Source organism: Lactuca serriola, chromosome 7, assembly GCF_051521515.1.
Source record: "Lactuca serriola cultivar US96UC23 chromosome 7, Lser_US96UC23_V15, whole genome shotgun sequence".
In the NCBI taxonomy this organism is placed as follows: domain Eukaryota; kingdom Viridiplantae; phylum Streptophyta; class Magnoliopsida; order Asterales; family Asteraceae; genus Lactuca; species Lactuca serriola.
The window spans coordinates 84,402,937-84,421,122 of NC_136414.1; the positions used below are offsets into that span (position 1 = coordinate 84,402,937).

At 32.2% G+C, this 18,186-nt stretch overlaps 1 protein-coding gene and 1 pseudogene across 1 annotated transcript; both read left to right on the plus strand.

Annotated features, from left to right (window-relative positions):
• The first annotated feature begins 3,442 nt into the window (after positions 1 to 3,442).
• LOC145062888 (coniferyl alcohol acyltransferase-like) lies at positions 3,443 to 6,482 on the plus strand. The gene is made up of 2 exons (XM_079010481.1): positions 3,443 to 4,221; positions 5,407 to 6,482. Exons 1-2 carry the CDS (start codon positions 3,490 to 3,492, stop codon positions 6,352 to 6,354), a joined length of 1,680 nt encoding a protein of 559 aa, XP_078866607.1. The 5' UTR covers positions 3,443 to 3,489; the 3' UTR covers positions 6,355 to 6,482.
• A 3,001-nt stretch (positions 6,483 to 9,483) lies between these two features.
• LOC145064175 (coniferyl alcohol acyltransferase pseudogene) lies at positions 9,484 to 16,835 on the plus strand (annotated as a pseudogene).
• The last annotated feature ends 1,351 nt before the right edge of the window (positions 16,836 to 18,186 follow it).

Below are 18,186 nucleotides of genomic sequence, written 5' to 3' on the forward strand. Positions count from 1 at the left end.
AAAATAAATAAAAAAACGATGAATGAGAGCAAAAATGAATAAGAATTGGTGAGAATCCATTAAAATAACAATAGTTCTGTAAGATTGAACGTATTCACATTACTAAACAACATATTCTCTTAGTAATTTTCATAAAATAGTATTATCCACACGTCCCCACAATAGTTGTGATTTGACACACCCCATTCTAAATTCTAGATTTTATATATCATTCATATTTTATAAATTATTTGGCCCACCCTAAAATAAAATCCTGGCTACGCCACTGGATGGAGAAGGCCAAATCTGAAATGAAAACCATATACAAAACTCTACCCGAAGAACACCGCCTGAAATGGCGATAAGCTCCGATTAACACTCTCTAGAGCACACCCAATGAACATCACCTAAACGATGACGAACTTAGGAGATCCATCATCGATGAGAGTTTGCAATCTGGGGGGGGGGGGGGAGCAAGAGCATCTTCCTCCTCTCCCTTGGAGATCCATCCACATACACCACCATTAATGTCGTTTGGTTGTAGCATCACAAAAAATGCAGATCTGTTTGTGGTTTTTGGTTTTCATTTCCTACAAACATAACCCAAATTTATTGCTTCTTCTTCCTTGGGGAAAGGTAGAATACAAGATCAAAATCCACACAACCCAAATACATTATATTCGATTTCAAACCTAAATACATTGCTTCTTCTTCTATTAATTCCATCAGCCATCAATTTGTGTATGTTTATGTTATTCGTTATTCCTAAAAGACACAAAAATAGATTTTTGTGTGTTTATGTTAAATATATGTGTGTTTTATGAGAGTTTGATTTGTAGGTGTTGAAGAAGGAGAGAGAGAGAGAGAAGGAGAGAGAGAGAGAGAGAGAGAGTATCGGTAGAGGTGGGGGTGGGCCCAATTCTTTGATTTTTAATTTTTAATTAATAAATTATTAAAGAAAATATAAAAAATACAAAAAAATGGTAATACAGTCTTTTCAAGTCCTCCAGGGACCAATACCAAAAGAAATTCTTGATTTTGGACCTTCCATGCAAGTTGAAAGCTTTTTTAACCCTATCCAAAAAAAAAAATGAATACCACAAAGACCAATTTTATAGTTTTATCAACTTATTATCTTTATTTATAAAGATATCACATATTATCATTATCAAGATGGTAGTTTATCATTTCATGTTTTCGCAACCTTAAATGATGTTAACTTCAAAGTGTATTTTACTAAAAGATATTAATACCTTTCCTTACATTCCAACCATTTTGATTACAAGAAACTCCTTTTCGAAATCAATCTTGATTGAAAACAACATTATATTGTATATTTTTTATTTGAAATATTTTTTGAAAGAAAAGATTAAAATAAGGCAATCTCCAATCGGGATTCTATGAAGAGTTTAATGGGCTAAAAGTGATGATGTGACATTGAATGGAGTGAAAATACATTGTAGCTAGAGTTTATTGAGTAAGGGATTCAATCCCCATTGCTTTTTTTTTTTTTTTCTCAATTTAATATAACAATTTCTCTTGAAAATAACATTTTTTTCAACAAACAAACTATATATTATTATTTTTTGATTTATGCTTTATTTTATTTTATATTCAATAAATTAGTTTATTAAGTTATTTTTTATTCTAAACAATATAAAATATATAAATCTTAAAAATATTTTAAAAAGATAACATCTTATTTAATGAATTATTTATAATTGTAATTTTTAATTAATTTTTAGTAACTGTAACTTTGAATTTCTAATTAATGTTATATTCTACTTTTATTTATTAATATTATTTATAAATAAATAAATAAATAAAATGGTGACATGACAATCTATTGAACTCTTAAGAGTTTAATGAAATGTAAGGTTTATTAGGTTAAATGATATGGTTAATAAAATACTGATGTGACAATCCATTGAACTCTTAAGAGTTCAATGCATTGGAGATGGCCTAAAGACGGTTTTTATTGTTAAGTTGATGGAGGAATGAACAAATAACTGACGGTTTGTTGTTTTCATAAATGTCTTCTTTTTTGTTACATTGTTTTTTTTTTTAAATATATATGGGTTTTAAGTTAAGAAAATTCAAATCTTAATTTCATTTAACAAATCTTTAAATTTATATAAAGAAAGAACTAATAAGAAAAATATATGTTTTTGAAATTGTCCCACGTAATAATATGCTATGTACAAGGAATATATTGCATACAATTGTATCCTGAATTTTTACAGCAGACATGATATGTATCAAATACACCGATCATAATTGATGCTATAGAAACTAAATCATGATTTTAAAACAATTTCCCATGTAAGTCCACCTATTTGAATTTAAATAAGGTCGTTGTTGTCCTCAAATTTACATCTTTTGTTCCAATAATTTCGGAATCTTAGCTTTAAAAAATATATTTGTAAGATTAATATCTTCGTGTCCATGTAAAACACATGCCTATCACTTGGTTACATATTGTATATGTTTGTATTTTGCCAATCCTATTATTATTTTGTATATCTTAGCAAAATCCATTTGGCCCCTCTGAATTAATAATAGGGATCAAGACTTAATAGGGTAATATACTTTTTGAATTGTGCATATTTGCTCACTGGTTTTTTTTTATTTATATTTTTCCTTTCAACTTGTTTAACTATACACATTTAGTCCTTATGACCAGTTAATTTAGTTCTTAAATTTTTTTTATTGCAAAATAAGTTATTGAATATATACAAAAACAACAAAAACTTATTTTGCAATAAAAAAAATATTAATGACTAAATGTGCAAAAAAATATTAATGACTAAATGTGTAAAAAATTAAAAATACATTACTCTATTAAGTAATTTTTTCGGTTTGCTGAAGTAATCAATCATAAAGACTGAATATATACGGTTAAAGAAGTTAAAGGAGCAAATGTGGATTAAAAAAACCCAATGACCAAAAGTATATAAAGCAAAAAAGTATATTAACATTTAAATTATTATTGGTTAATAATAATTAATATTTGATGATGAATCTATTTATGGTCTTGGTCTTTTCTTCATAACACGTACCAACCGAAAACAATCCGTGATAAAAGAGGAAAACAAATTATCAACGGGCAGTACAAAAGTCGGGTCCTTTCACAAGAAAAAATTGCATAGTAACAAAAAGTAACATCTACCTCTTAAGATATCAACTATTTATCAAATTATGTGCCAAGTTCATTGTTACACTTTTATTGTGGGCACATAAGGGTATTTTGACTATAAGTTATATTTATAGTTAATCTTTTGAACCAAGTGGGTAATGAGATACACAAGATCCATTAAAATAAAGGTATGTGTGTGTTCACATAAATCATGAATATACCTCACTGGGTTGGACCGTTTCCCCATGCAAAATTTTAAATTGTTGGCCAAAACCAAAAGGCTAGTAATGAGTCTCCATTCCCTATAAATAAACCATGGATTCTTGCCATTCCTCATTGTCAAACATACAAACATCCAGCTCTTCTCTTCTGTCATGAATATGAGAAAATATTATCACCTTCTTGCCCTCAGGAGATCTAAAGGTCTCCTTATCTCAAATAGCAAGTGGGTTCACCAAACTAGTCCCGTTGAATCTCACGACTTCCGCTACCACCCTAAAACACCATCACCACCAACACCATCGCCTCCCTCATCCTATTCTCATCTATACAGAAACACATACAGTCAAAATGCTAATGCTATGGTTTCCCGCAATCTTTTACATGCAACTCACTCAAATCTCACTGCTAAACATTACCATACTCAACTCTCTAAGCTCCACACGTCAGAACTACGCTATCATGAGGATGCCGACCTCCAAGACTATCAAGTGACAGTGAAAGATAGAGAGGTTATTTCAGCAGCTGTCACGCTGGAAAGCAAACACTGGCTCCCTTTGTCGAACCTTGACTTGCTTCTACCACCGATTCAAGCCGGCCTTTTTTTCTGTTACAAGAAAAAGAACAACACCGACATGTCCTCGGAAACTGTGGTGAAGACCATTAAGTCGTCGTTGGCTGGGGTATTATCGACATTTTACCCTCTGGCCGGAGAAATTGTACAGAACAGCCAAGGAGAGCCGGAGGTTCTATGCAACAACTATGGGGTGGAATTCGTTCATGCCCATGCAGACATCGACCTGAAAGACTTGGATTTCGCTCACCCTGATGAGTCTGTGAAAGGGAAGTTGGTTCCAAAGATAAATCGTGGTGTGGTTGCAATTCAGGTAAATTTAACTATCAATATTTTATCGATTAGGGTGATCACAACATAACATAATTAATTCGGTTTCAAACAATTATGCTTCGACTTATTAAGGAATATTCAGCCTGGATGAACATGCGAAACTGCTTTAATTTGGCAGTTATTTTACTAAGTTTGGTAAAGCATACAGACGTTGACTTGGATAACTAAAAGCAGGATCTATTCTCGAAATATATAATAAATTAACTGTTTTCGAAGAACTATCTAAAAGTTGAAGGCTATTGCATTCGAATTTGACCAAGTTATTTTTAAGAGAAATTAAATATCTTCTTATTATTTGTTTCTATAAATTCTTTTTTTAATACATTAATATAACACATGTCATCATTTAATCGGATAGGAGGATTTGTTTTTAATGTTTAATTCCCAAAAAAGGTTACCAATTATATCCTATACTGTTATATACTGTTATACTGTTATATACATATACATATTTCAAGTAAAATTAATTACACTAAATGGAACAACTATATTTTAGATAATAAAATATATATTTAACGGAAAACTCTTCTACATATATACAGTATATTTTTTTTATAAATACTTTTGCAATTAAAATTTTGAAGATTATATTAAAAAAATACATTTTTACTGAGTTGAGCATTGTAGGTGGTCACTATTTTTTAAAAGATATGGACATCAAAACAACTTTAAGAAATACTGAATACGATATGTACTTTTTATATAAAATGTGTTGTTATTATTATAATGATTATATGTATGAAAACAATAAAGACTTTGATTAATTTCAATTTTGAGTATCATTATATTCAAAACGAATTCCATTACGTCTCTAATAAGATACAGTATTTTAAAATCATAGTTTAGTGCCCCAACTCCAAACAGAATCTTAGAATATGTATTTTCGAAATTATAAATCATAAATTTTCATTTTTGAAAATATGTTTTTCAAAAGGACAATCAAATGGAAGTCCTTATATTTACATATTTTCTATACATCTGCACGCAGAACACATCCTCATGAGAGAAATGTCATACAATAACAATAACTAAGATATCATAACTTTACACAAATCATCGCATACTAATACTTATATAAACATGCATCAAAAATATATTCAAACAGAAAATTGGCATGAATACAAGGGAAACAATAACTAACGTTAATTCATTTTCATTGATTCAGGCGACAGAGTTGAATTGTGGATCAATAATAATATCAGGTGCGTTTCATCATCAAGTGGCCGATGCTTACTCAATAAATATGTTCTTAGTTGCATGGGCTCAATATGCGCGATTGGAAACAATCTCCAGCATCCCATCATTTCGACCTTCAGTGTTGAATCCACGTCGTCCACCCTGTTATACTACCGCCATTGATAATCTATACATCCCCGCATCCTCCCTCCCTCCACCATCTTCCTTTGAAGAGCCTCTTCTTGGTCGCATGTACTATATTCATGCTGAATCAATTCAACAACTTCAACAAGAAGCGAGCACAAAGGAAACCAAAATAAGCAAACTCCTTTCTTTCACGTCATTTGTATGGAAATTATTAGCACATGGAGGAGATAAAGCTACCGATACAACTTCTAGAATGGGCATTGTGGTTAACGGGCGTCGCTTTCTGGCTGAAAGTGATGAGAAAAATACATCTTTGTTAGAAAACCACTTCGGAAATGTACTATCAATACCATATGGTATGGCCACCAATGATGATCTCAAAGCGATGCCCCTTCATGAAGTGGCAGAAGGGGTTCATAAGTTTGTCTCTAAGGCAACCAACGAAGAACATTTTAGAGAATTGATTGATTGGGTAGAAATGCATCGACCAAATCCAGCAGTTGCAAGGATATATTTTGGGCTAAAAAAGTCTGAAGGTGAGGCTGTGGTTGTGTCGGCTGGACAAGGTTTACCAATTAAAGATATGGATTTTGGGTGGGGAAAGCCAGATTTTGGTTCGTATCATTTCCCATGGGGAAGCCGAACAGGATACATAACAACAATGCCAAGTGCAAAAAAGAATGGCGATTGGGTGGTTTACATGCATCTCAAAGAAAAGGACTTCAACTTGATTGATCATATGGCACCTCATGTGTTTACACCTCTAACATACTCTCATTTTAGTTCTTAATTGATGTATTTATTTTGGAAATTTTAATTCCCTCTTAACGAAAGTGGCTGAGGGAAAAAGAAAATGTAATTTTATAATCATGAAGGCATTCATATAGCTTATATACATATTTACAACAATTTGTGAAATTGGCCTTCTGACTTCCAACGACAAAATTGATGTTTTTGCAACGATGCAGAAATGGGATTGTGACCACCACACCAAAACTAAATATGGCATAATACAATGTAGGGCTAGCAAACATCTATCTCCGAAAACCAACCAACATCTTACCAACCATACCAAGAATCTTGGTAATCAATATGTTTGCTAACAAACATGTTTGGTTAATATTACTATACCGATTACGAAATACCAACATACGATAGTGGTATCAAGTTTTCAATAACATAGTAGTACCATACCATACAATATATATATATATATATATATATATATATATATATATATATATATATATATATATATATATAACATGTTTAAAATTTAGTATGTTGGTGCTTATGATTTAGGAGCTTTGTTATTAACATTTGCAGAATTAATAAAGTTTAACATTTTAAACTTATATTGGCATATCCAATTTTCCTCCACCACTTTAACATATAAACTCATAAATGAAATTAATAAAATCATTTTGGATTAAATTTTCAATATCAACCATTACAAAATTGTTATTCATAAATCCCCCCATTGAAGTTTCACAATAAGCTAAAGAACACGAAAAATGTCATTCATAAAATCCCCATATTGTTGGTATATACCATTGCGAACATGTTCCCAACTGAATTTATTGGTACCCAAACAAGTTGGTACCAACTATAGTTGGTATGGCAATGATAGAAATTTTTTGTATCAACTATAATTGGTACGATATATAGTTTAGTGAAAAACAAATTGGTACCTACCAATTTCATCCTAATTAAAATGTCCTCTTTACAAATTTCTATAGCAACCCTTTAACATGATAAATGTATTATAACTTTTTTTAAATACCGTTAATTTGTATCTAAATAACATATAGTTTATTAAATAATCAAAACTGATTAATATCATGTTAAACATCTTTCAAATAACTTTAATCAAATTTTAAAAACTAATTTTATTGATACTACAAATATTGCAAAAAAGAGACAAAAACCAATTTTAAAGTTTGAAAGAAACAACATTGGTTGACCAAATATTAGGCTGTAAAAATGAAAATGTCCTCGCGACATAAACAATAAATGAAAATAATATAATAAAGCATTCATAATGCATTGAACTTTATAGAGTTTAATAGATTGTCATATCATATTTTATATTTTTCACAACTCTATCAATTTTCTTCTACAATACATTGAATTCTATAAAGTTCAATACAAAATTACAAAAGTTAATTTATAGTATATATTTAAGAATGAAAAACATTTCATTTTTCTTATTGAAGAGTTATATGGCTATTGAACTCCAATTCCATTGAATGTCATGGTGACATCTCACTATAGCAGAGTTTAATCCATTCAATAACAAATAAACTTATCACCTCAATCAGCTCTCTCATTAAACTCATCATTGTGGATGTTCTAATTATAAGAGGTTTATACACACACACAAACACACACACACACACACACACACACACACATATATATATATATATATATATATATATATATAGTGTTGTAAAATTTGTCGATTTGGCCGATTACTCAGTCGAGTACTCCTTACTCGGCCCCTTACCGAGGTGAGTTATAGAATCTGAGTATTCCCCGATCCGCCTTTACTGAAGTGAGCAGTATTGTAAAAATCGACCAACTTTGTGATTAATATGTATAATATATTCAATGATTTGTTATTTAACACTAACATATGTGATTATTACTATATATATATATATATATATATATATATATATATATATATATATATATATATATCTCTTAAATTTTTAGTAATTATTCACGAGGTGAGACCATTTTGTGTTTTTTGGTTTTTGTATATTCAGATGTATATAATTTTGTTATATATTTCAATCAACTTACGGTTTTAACTTATGATTTTAACATATATAATTTTTCTTAAAATATTTGTACATGAATTACGAATCTGAGTACTCCCCGAGTACTCTCTACTCGGTAGTTAACCGAACAGGTACCAGGTAGCGACTTCTACAACCATATATATATATATATATATATATATATATATATATATATATATATATATATATATATATATATATATATAGGGAGAGAGAGAGAGAGAGAGAGAGCTAGGTTCAAATGTGGATTGACATCTATTGTGTGGACGTGTGGATAATGCTATTATGTGAAATTACAAAGAAAATATGTTGTTTGATAATATGAATATGTTTAATCTTATATAATTATTTTAATTATTATGCATTTTCACTAATTAAATCGTCAATAAGGTTATTATACACTTTTTTTTTAATTATTCTCAATCTGTCATAATGTTATCAGGATGTTTATTGAGTCGTATTCTGTAAGAATTAAAATAAATAAAAAAACGATGAATGAGAGCAAAAATGAATAAGAATTGGTGAGAATCCATTAAAATAACAATAGTTCTGTAAGATTGAACGTATTCACATTACTAAACAACATATTCTCTTAGTAATTTTCATAAAATAGTATTATCCACACGTCCCCACAATAGTTGTCCATCCATATTATAACCTAGCCTTATATATATATATATATATATATATATATATATATATATATATATATATATATATATATATATATATATATATATATATATATAGCTAGGTTATACTGTGAACAACTATCTTGTGGTCGGAAAAATGATTTTGGACCATTGGATAAAAAGAATGAATTGATTTAATTTTAGGTTTGTGAGATTAAAATGAGAGAGCATATATAATATAATAACCACTAAAAAAATGATGTCATTGTCAGCGACACTATAAGCGGCGACAAGGACTTTCAACGATGACTCAAGCTTGAGTCGCCGCTAAAAGTCCTTGTCGCAGCTAATAACGTTATCGTGTGCTTTGCGGACCCAATCCACGTTAATCGATTTTGGTAAACCCCAACCGTCCGATCGATTATCTAATCCAATGGTTGTTGCTCTTTTTTGCATAAACTCAATACTGACTACAAAATGTCACTGCTAAATGTCAAAACATCGCCGCTAAAAGTCGGAAAAAAAGTGACGGCGAAAATTCCCTCCGTTGTTGTCGCCGCTCTTCATGATTTTCGCCGGTAATAATTTCGAGTTGCAACTAAAGGTCAATCTAATTATATCCTTTTTCTTGTCTTAATTTCTTTCCTGCGTATTGCTCCTTCCTCGATTCGTTTCCTCGAGCTTCAATTGTCGACGGTCAACGAATTACTGCCGTTTCTTTCTTCCTTTGACTTAAACCATCGGCCAGACACCTCAACCACTTGTTACCACCGAATTTTGGTGACGAGAGTTTGTTGTACCAATGACATTTGGAGCATCACCGACGTCAGTTTGCATCCTCTTTATCATTTTTATCTCTTTCTCTTATAACCTCCATTTCCAGCTTATATTCGAGATTAATTGTTGAAAAATGTGGACTTTTAGTTTTTGGAGCTTCAACATAGACTTTTGCTGTCACCGACGAAGGTTGTTGATTTTCCGGCCACCATTGTGGATTTCTAGCTACCATAGGTTCCTTTCTCCATTAATTTCTAGAAGTATTCATGTCTATTATATGAAATTAGCCATATGTGTGTATATTTGGTATATATCTATGTGTATTTGCATGGTATATGTATGCCAATGTATGTATAATGTGTGTTTGTGTGTGTGAAAACATGAATATGGAATATTGTATGTGTGTATAGTGTGTGTATGAAATGTGGATTGTATGTAATGTGTATATTGTAATGTTATAGTGGAAAAAGAACAAATAAAGTAGGATGATATTGTTAATAATGATATTTAAACTGTATGTGTATTTGTATTACTATAGATTGTATGTGTGTATAATGTGTATTTGTATTAAAGAAAACATGACATTATGTATGTATATTTGAATTTGTATGCAACGTGCATTTTTTGTAGGATGATATTATTGAAAATGTTGTTATTGAGAATGCTATTATTATAGAATGCTATTATTGAAAAAAAAAACAAATAAAGTAGGATTCCATTATTGAGAATGCTATTTTTTATATAAAAAGAAACAATGTGGATTGTTAAAAAAAATTAAAATAAAATAAAATAGGATGCTATTATTGAAAAAATCAAATAAAGTAGGATGCTCTTATTGAGAATACTATTTTTTTATATAAAAAAAGACAATGTGGATTATTAAAAAAACAAATAATGTAGGATGTTATTATTATAGGATGCTATTATTGAAAAAAAAAACAAATAAAATAGGATGCTATTATAGAGAATGTTATTTCAAGAAAAAAATTGAATTGTTAAAAAAAGTAGAATGGAATTATTAGCAATGAAAACATAAAGTAAATCACCAAAATAGAAAGCAACATAATATAATTATTTAAAATACAATATTATAGTTGAGAAAAACAAATACACATTGTTATAAATATAAAAAATATTAAAAAAAATAGTACAATGTTGAAATAGAAAAAAAATATAATATTTAAAGTACAATGTTGTTATAGAAAACTTAAAACAAAATAAAATGTTATAAATAAGAAAATTATACAAAAGTAAAATTATATAAATAATAATAATAAAAATATATATCCAAATTCTGTTCATTTGCTTGTCTTCTATGTAATCATCACAAGCCTAGAAATACCCGCCTGAAATTGATTTACAACTTAATTTCGAGTTGTTCCCATTTTAGGATTGTTTTTTGAGTAATTTATATATCTCATCTACGATGTGAACATGTATTACATGATTGTTTGTTTAAGACATATTTGGTTGTCATTTTCTCTTTGTTGTGCGAATATACATGTATGTATGTGTGTGTGTATGTGTGTGTTTGTGTGTGTGTATATATATATATATATATATATATATATATACATGGCAGCTAAGGGGAAATGTTGCTGAATTATTTCTTAAACATACAATCATGTAATCCACATTCAGATATGAGATATTGTATTCAAAAGGTGAGTTTAGAAGCCTACCCTTATGAATACTCTATCTATTTCCGAATTATTTTCCTCATTTCAAGGGATAATTTTTGAATAATCTACTTTACGAATACTCTATCTGATTTTTGTTTTCCGTAGAGTAAACCCTAAACCATAAATTATGTTTCACCCATATCATGTCTGTCACACCCCCAACCGGTGGCAGAAACACTGGACGGTGAGATGACATCATGGGTTACAATAATAAGAATACATTAAAAATACAAGAGTATAATCATAGAATAAATACTTTTGTTCATTGAAAGAGTGGTGTCACACCCCCGAACCAGACGGCGGAAACATTATACATTCATAGCATAAATTGTTTGAGGGCTTTTAATAACATAACATCTAACATTACTTCATATTACCCTTCCGCTTACCTATTACCTGAGAATACAAGTTATTTTGGAAAAACGTCAACATATGAAATGTTGGTGAGTTCATAAGCAATGTTGTGATAAAATGATTTGTGTAGTTTGTAAAACCCAAAAAATCCGATATTTTCTGAAAAAACTTTTGTTTATCGAAGTGTGAAGATCCATAAGTTGATGCATGAATGATTTCAAAAACATATATTTGAGGGGTATTTTGTATTATAGTTATAAAATTTCGAGCGAGTAGTATTGAATTCCCTGGAAAACCCGATGTTGAAATGTATTCGTGATTACTGATTTATATATTGTCTTAACTAATGAATACCGATTAATCTACATTGTATATCGTCCTAATTTCGTCTACTTTGATTTCTCATAAGCCTTAGCGAACGAAGAGAAGGGGAGCATTATGTCCCACTACTATCGAAAGTACCTTAAGCTGTCGTGGATGCGAAAGACATGATGGTCCAACTCGCATTTGATTACTGTGACCTTACTAGCTTTTCTAACGGGTCACTTTGGCCCACTAGCACATAAAAGCTATTGAAAGTCCTTTTATAAAATATTTGGTCATTGAAGGCCCAATAACATATAAGCGTTATCCCTTTGGGCCCAAAGATCATGTTGGTGGGCTTGCAAGGCCCAACAAGCATGATTTGAAACTCATAAGCCCAAAGTTTGTAGATTTACTCATTGTAGTCATCACGTATCTATTGAATTGTTTTGATTTAACGATTGTTGTTTTGTATTGATTCGAGACCGAATCAATTCGTTTATAACGATATTTGGTGTTGAATGTGTATTCGTTTTCCGTTTTGTCGGTAGTCGTGGATCTTGTATTTTGTCTTAATGAATTAATTTGTTTAAAATTAGAATTTGACCTTTTCACTATCTTTCTTTTATAAAAATAGCACTTTTAGTCCTTTATATAAAGGAATTTCATTTTTAGTCCTTAAAACATTTTATTGACACTTTGGTATCATAAACTTGTTGAAAAGACAGTTTTTAACCCAAAAATTATTTTGTTAACAACTTTAGCCCTTCCAAAATGGAGTTTCTCGGTTAGAACCCCATATTTCGCAAATTTTACTGTATGCACTTCTTATCCCCTGTTTTGCAGAAAGTTTCATTTCAGCCCCTTTAAACTTCATTTTTCGCAATTATGGGCTTATTGGGCCAAAAAGCCCAAAGCCCATTAAGCTAAAAATTTTCATTTCAAGTCCTATGAAAATTCTAATATTCAGAAAAATGATTATAGAAACTGTTTTGACCTTTTTGACCCTCAAGAAACCGTGACTTGACAGTCTTTAACCCAAGTTCTATATTTTTGAAAATGTAAGTTCTAAAATGGGTTTTATGTTAGAAATGTTCCTCATAACTTTATAAGTTATTTTTCTTGATTTTTTTAATGTAAAATAACTTAGATTATGTTTTTTTCCTTTATCATGTCATAGATCTCGAGTTAACACCCCTTTTGGTTACATTTTTATCACAAAAACACATAAAATCACACATATACATGCATAAAATCACACATAACATACACATACTCATAGATCTACACATTTTCTTGTATTCTCCCCCATAAAACATATGAAAACCAAAAAAAGAGGGGTATGAAGCTCACCTTTGCTTGTTGTTTTCGATTTAAAGAAAGAAATGGAAGAGTTTGATGCTATTTTCGGCCCTAGCAAGCTTTCTTGGGTGGATCTCGAACTTAGTATGTTCTTAGGAGTATGATCATGAATTCAAAGTGGTAAGAAGAGTGAATGAGTGTAGAAATGAAATATGTTTGCAAGATCTTACCACTAGAGTGTAGCTTGAAGTGATTCTTTGGATGAAATCCCTCTTGAAGCCCTTACAATTTTTGAAGGTTTGAATAGAGGATGAAGAGTTGTTTTCTTTGAGAGTGTTTAGGAGGATTGTTAGTGAGATGTGTATGTTTATGTGTTTGGTCGAGAAGGAGAAAAAGGTGGGAAAAAGAGAGAAGATGATTTGACATGCATGGAAGTATGGGATTTTTAAGCTTGGTTGCATTCTAAATAATATGGAGGTGGCAATGCCACACAATTCCTCCATTTTCTCTAATTTTTAAACTTATGGGCCGAAAATGGGCTTAAGGAAAGGAGTAGTGTAATAATTTGAGCCCATTCTTGTATTTTTCGAAAACATATTGCCCATAAGGAAAGTTCTCGGCCCATTGGGCCCTTAAGCGTATTCACGGCCCAATTTAACATAAAGGAATGGGTTTGAGTCTATTAAAGTTATTTGGATTTGTTATGGCCTAATAAGGCCCATTAGAAATAAGATGGGTCATTTGAGGGCCAAAGTAGTCAAGTTGGAAGTTTATTGGTTCGTTAGACCCAATAAGAGAATCCTAGTCCATAATAATCTTGAACCGGGATTTCTAAGGTTTCCAACCCTTAGTTTAACATATGAGATGTATTTGAACGAGATTAGAGTATAGGATTTTACAATGGATGATGCTTATATGGGAATAGAATTTCCTAGCAAAATGCCAGTTGTGACATCATCCCCCCGTTAGAGGGAATTTCATCCCGAAATTCTTTTTGAAGCTAGGATTGTAACGACCGAAAATTTCAACCAATTTAAACTTTTCAAAAACATCCCGATTTCATTAAATTATTACAAAAAGGTTTTCAATACAGTTTATTTAGAGTATTCCCAGAATCACATCACATATAAACATGAGGATCGGTACGATCACGCCTTCGCCTTGCCACGGTCTCCTGAAAAACATTAAACGACAACTGTAAGCCCGAAAGCTTAGTAAGATATCCCCAAAATACCAACCACATATACCATACATGCCATAACATATCCGATCACAGAATAGCCATGCACTTCGGGTCTACTGTGTGACTGGTCTGCCGCACCGGCCAACAGTCTACCTGGTCCAACCTCCGAGTCTAGCCATATACATCGAGTCTGCAGTCTGATTGGTCCGCCCGCACCGGGCCTTCAATCCACCTGGTCCACTCTCTGAGTCTACAGTATGACTGGTCCGCCCGCATCGGGCCTTCAGTCGGCCTGGTCTACTCTCCGAGTCTAGCCATATACATCGAGTCTGCAGTGTGATTGGTCCGCCCGCACCGGGCCTTCAATCTACCTGGTCCACTCTCTAAGTCTACAATATGACTGATTTGCCCGCACCGGGCCTTCAGTCGGCCTGGTCCACTCTCCGAGCCTCGACACGTCTGGTCCACCCTCATAGGGCATACAGCCTATCCGGACCGCTCGCTGGGCCTTCGGGACAACCGGTCCGCCCTGGGTATCTTGGCCTACAACACAGAGCAGGACCCGCCTCAACCCAGCTCCAGTCCATACAACCATGCGCACATATACATATAATCATATAACAATTCTCAGTCAACAAACTGATCAAACAGATCACATGGCATATCATCATCCTAACCAGGATACCGACCTAACCGGTCACTAGCATAGGATCACCCTACATAACAGGATACCGACCTCAACCAGGTCTCTAACACATACCATCCTACTACCATGATGCAAACATATCAAAACAATAACATAACAACAAATATCCGGATCTCAATCCGATAAAGGGCCGGCCTTGGTGCCTTAGACCCCGTTGATATAGTGAGGATAACTCACCTCGCAACTGCCGATTGAACAGATAAACCCAAGCTGCTCCGACCACTCATAAGATCTCCACCACTCGCCAACCACCGAAACACTGAACTCAAAACAATAACCAACAATTACCAAAATGCCCCTGCACTCAACTGGTCAACCCTTGGTCAAAGTCAAAGTCAACCCCTGACTGACTCTACTCGCCGAGTCACCCCGATGACTCGTCGAGTCCCCATGCACAGCACTTCTCCAATCCGCGACTCAACTCGCCGAGTCACCCCGAGACTCGCCGAGTCCACAACTCTGAGTCCTTCACTCTCGACTCACCGAGTCATTCCTCGACTCACTGATTCACAGCTCAACCAGAAGAATGGTTAGTTGCATGGGCTCAATATGCGCGATTGGAAACAATCTCCAGCATCCCATCATTTCGACCTTCAGTGTTGAATCCACGTCGTCCACCCTGTTATACTACCGCCATTGATAATCTATACATCCCCGCATCCTCCCTCCCTCCACCATCTTCCTTTGAAGAGCCTCTTCTTGGTCGCATGTACTATATTCATGCTGAATCAATTCAACAACTTCAACAAGAAGCGAGCACAAAGGAAACCAAAATAAGCAAACTCCTTTCTTTCACGTCATTTGTATGGAAATTATTAGCACATGGAGGAGATAAAGCTACCGATACAACTTCTAGAATGGGCATTGTGGTTAACGGGCGTCGCTTTCTGGCTGAAAGTGATGAGAAAAATACATCTTTGTTAGAAAACCACTTCGGAAATGTACTATCAATACCATATGGTATGGCCACCAATGATGATCTCAAAGCGATGCCCCTTCATGAAGTGGCAGAAGGGGTTCATAAGTTTGTCTCTAAGGCAACCAACGAAGAACATTTTAGAGAATTGATTGATTGGGTAGAAATGCATCGACCAAATCCAGCAGTTGCAAGGATATATTTTGGGCTAAAAAAGTCTGAAGGTGAGGCTGTGGTTGTGTCGGCTGGACAAGGTTTACCAATTAAAGATATGGATTTTGGGTGGGGAAAGCCAGATTTTGGTTCGTATCATTTCCCATGGGGAAGCCGAACAGGATACATAACAACAATGCCAAGTGCAAAAAAGAATGGCGATTGGGTGGTTTACATGCATCTCAAAGAAAAGGACTTCAACTTGATTGATCATATGGCACCTCATGTGTTTACACCTCTAACATACTCTCATTTTAGTTCTTAATTGATGTATTTATTTTGGAAATTTTAATTCCCTCTTAACGAAAGTGGCTGAGGGAAAAAGAAAATGTAATTTTATAATCATGAAGGCATTCATATAGCTTATATACATATTTACAACAATTTGTGAAATTGGCCTTCTGACTTCCAACGACAAAATTGATGTTTTTGCAACGATGCAGAAATGGGATTGTGACCACCACACCAAAACTAAATATGGCATAATACAATGTAGGGCTAGCAAACATCTATCTCCGAAAACCAACCAACATCTTACCAACCATACCAAGAATCTTGGTAATCAATATGTTTGCTAACAAACATGTTTGGTTAATATTACTATACCGATTACGAAATACCAACATACGATAGTGGTATCAAGTTTTCAATAACATAGTAGTACCATACCATACAATATATATATATATATATATATATATATATATATATATATATATATATATATATATATAACATGTTTAAAATTTAGTATGTTGGTGCTTATGATTTAGGAGCTTTGTTATTAACATTTGCAGAATTAATAAAGTTTAACATTTTAAACTTATATTGGCATATCCAATTTTCCTCCACCACTTTAACATATAAACTCATAAATGAAATTAATAAAATCATTTTGGATTAAATTTTCAATATCAACCATTACAAAATTGTTATTCATAAATCCCCCCATTGAAGTTTCACAATAAGCTAAAGAACACGAAAAATGTCATTCATAAAATCCCCATATTGTTGGTATATACCATTGCGAACATGTTCCCAACTGAATTTATTGGTACCCAAACAAGTTGGTACCAACTATAGTTGGTATGGCAATGATAGAAATTTTTTGTATCAACTATAATTGGTACGATATATAGTTTAGTGAAAAACAAATTGGTACCTACCAATTTCATCCTAATTAAAATGTCCTCTTTACAAATTTCTATAGCAACCCTTTAACATGATAAATGTATTATAACTTTTTTTAAATACCGTTAATTTTGTATCTAAATAACATATAGTTTATTAAATAATCAAAACTGATTAATATCATGTTAAACATCTTTCAAATAACTTTAATCAAATTTTAAAAACTAATTTTATTGATACTACAAATATTGCAAAAAAGAGACAAAAACCAATTTTAAAGTTTGAAAGAAACAACATTGGTTGACCAAATATTAGGCTGTAAAAATGAAAATGTCCTCGCGACATAAACAATAAATGAAAATAATATAATAAAGCATTCATAATGCATTGAACTTTATAGAGTTTAATAGATTGTCATATCATATTTTATATTTTTCACAACTCTATCAATTTTCTTCTACAATACATTGAATTCTATAAAGTTCAATACAAAATTACAAAAGTTAATTTATAGTATATATTTAAGAATGAAAAACATTTCATTTTTCTTATTGAAGAGTTATATGGCTATTGAACTCCAATTCCATTGAATGTCATGGTGACATCTCACTAT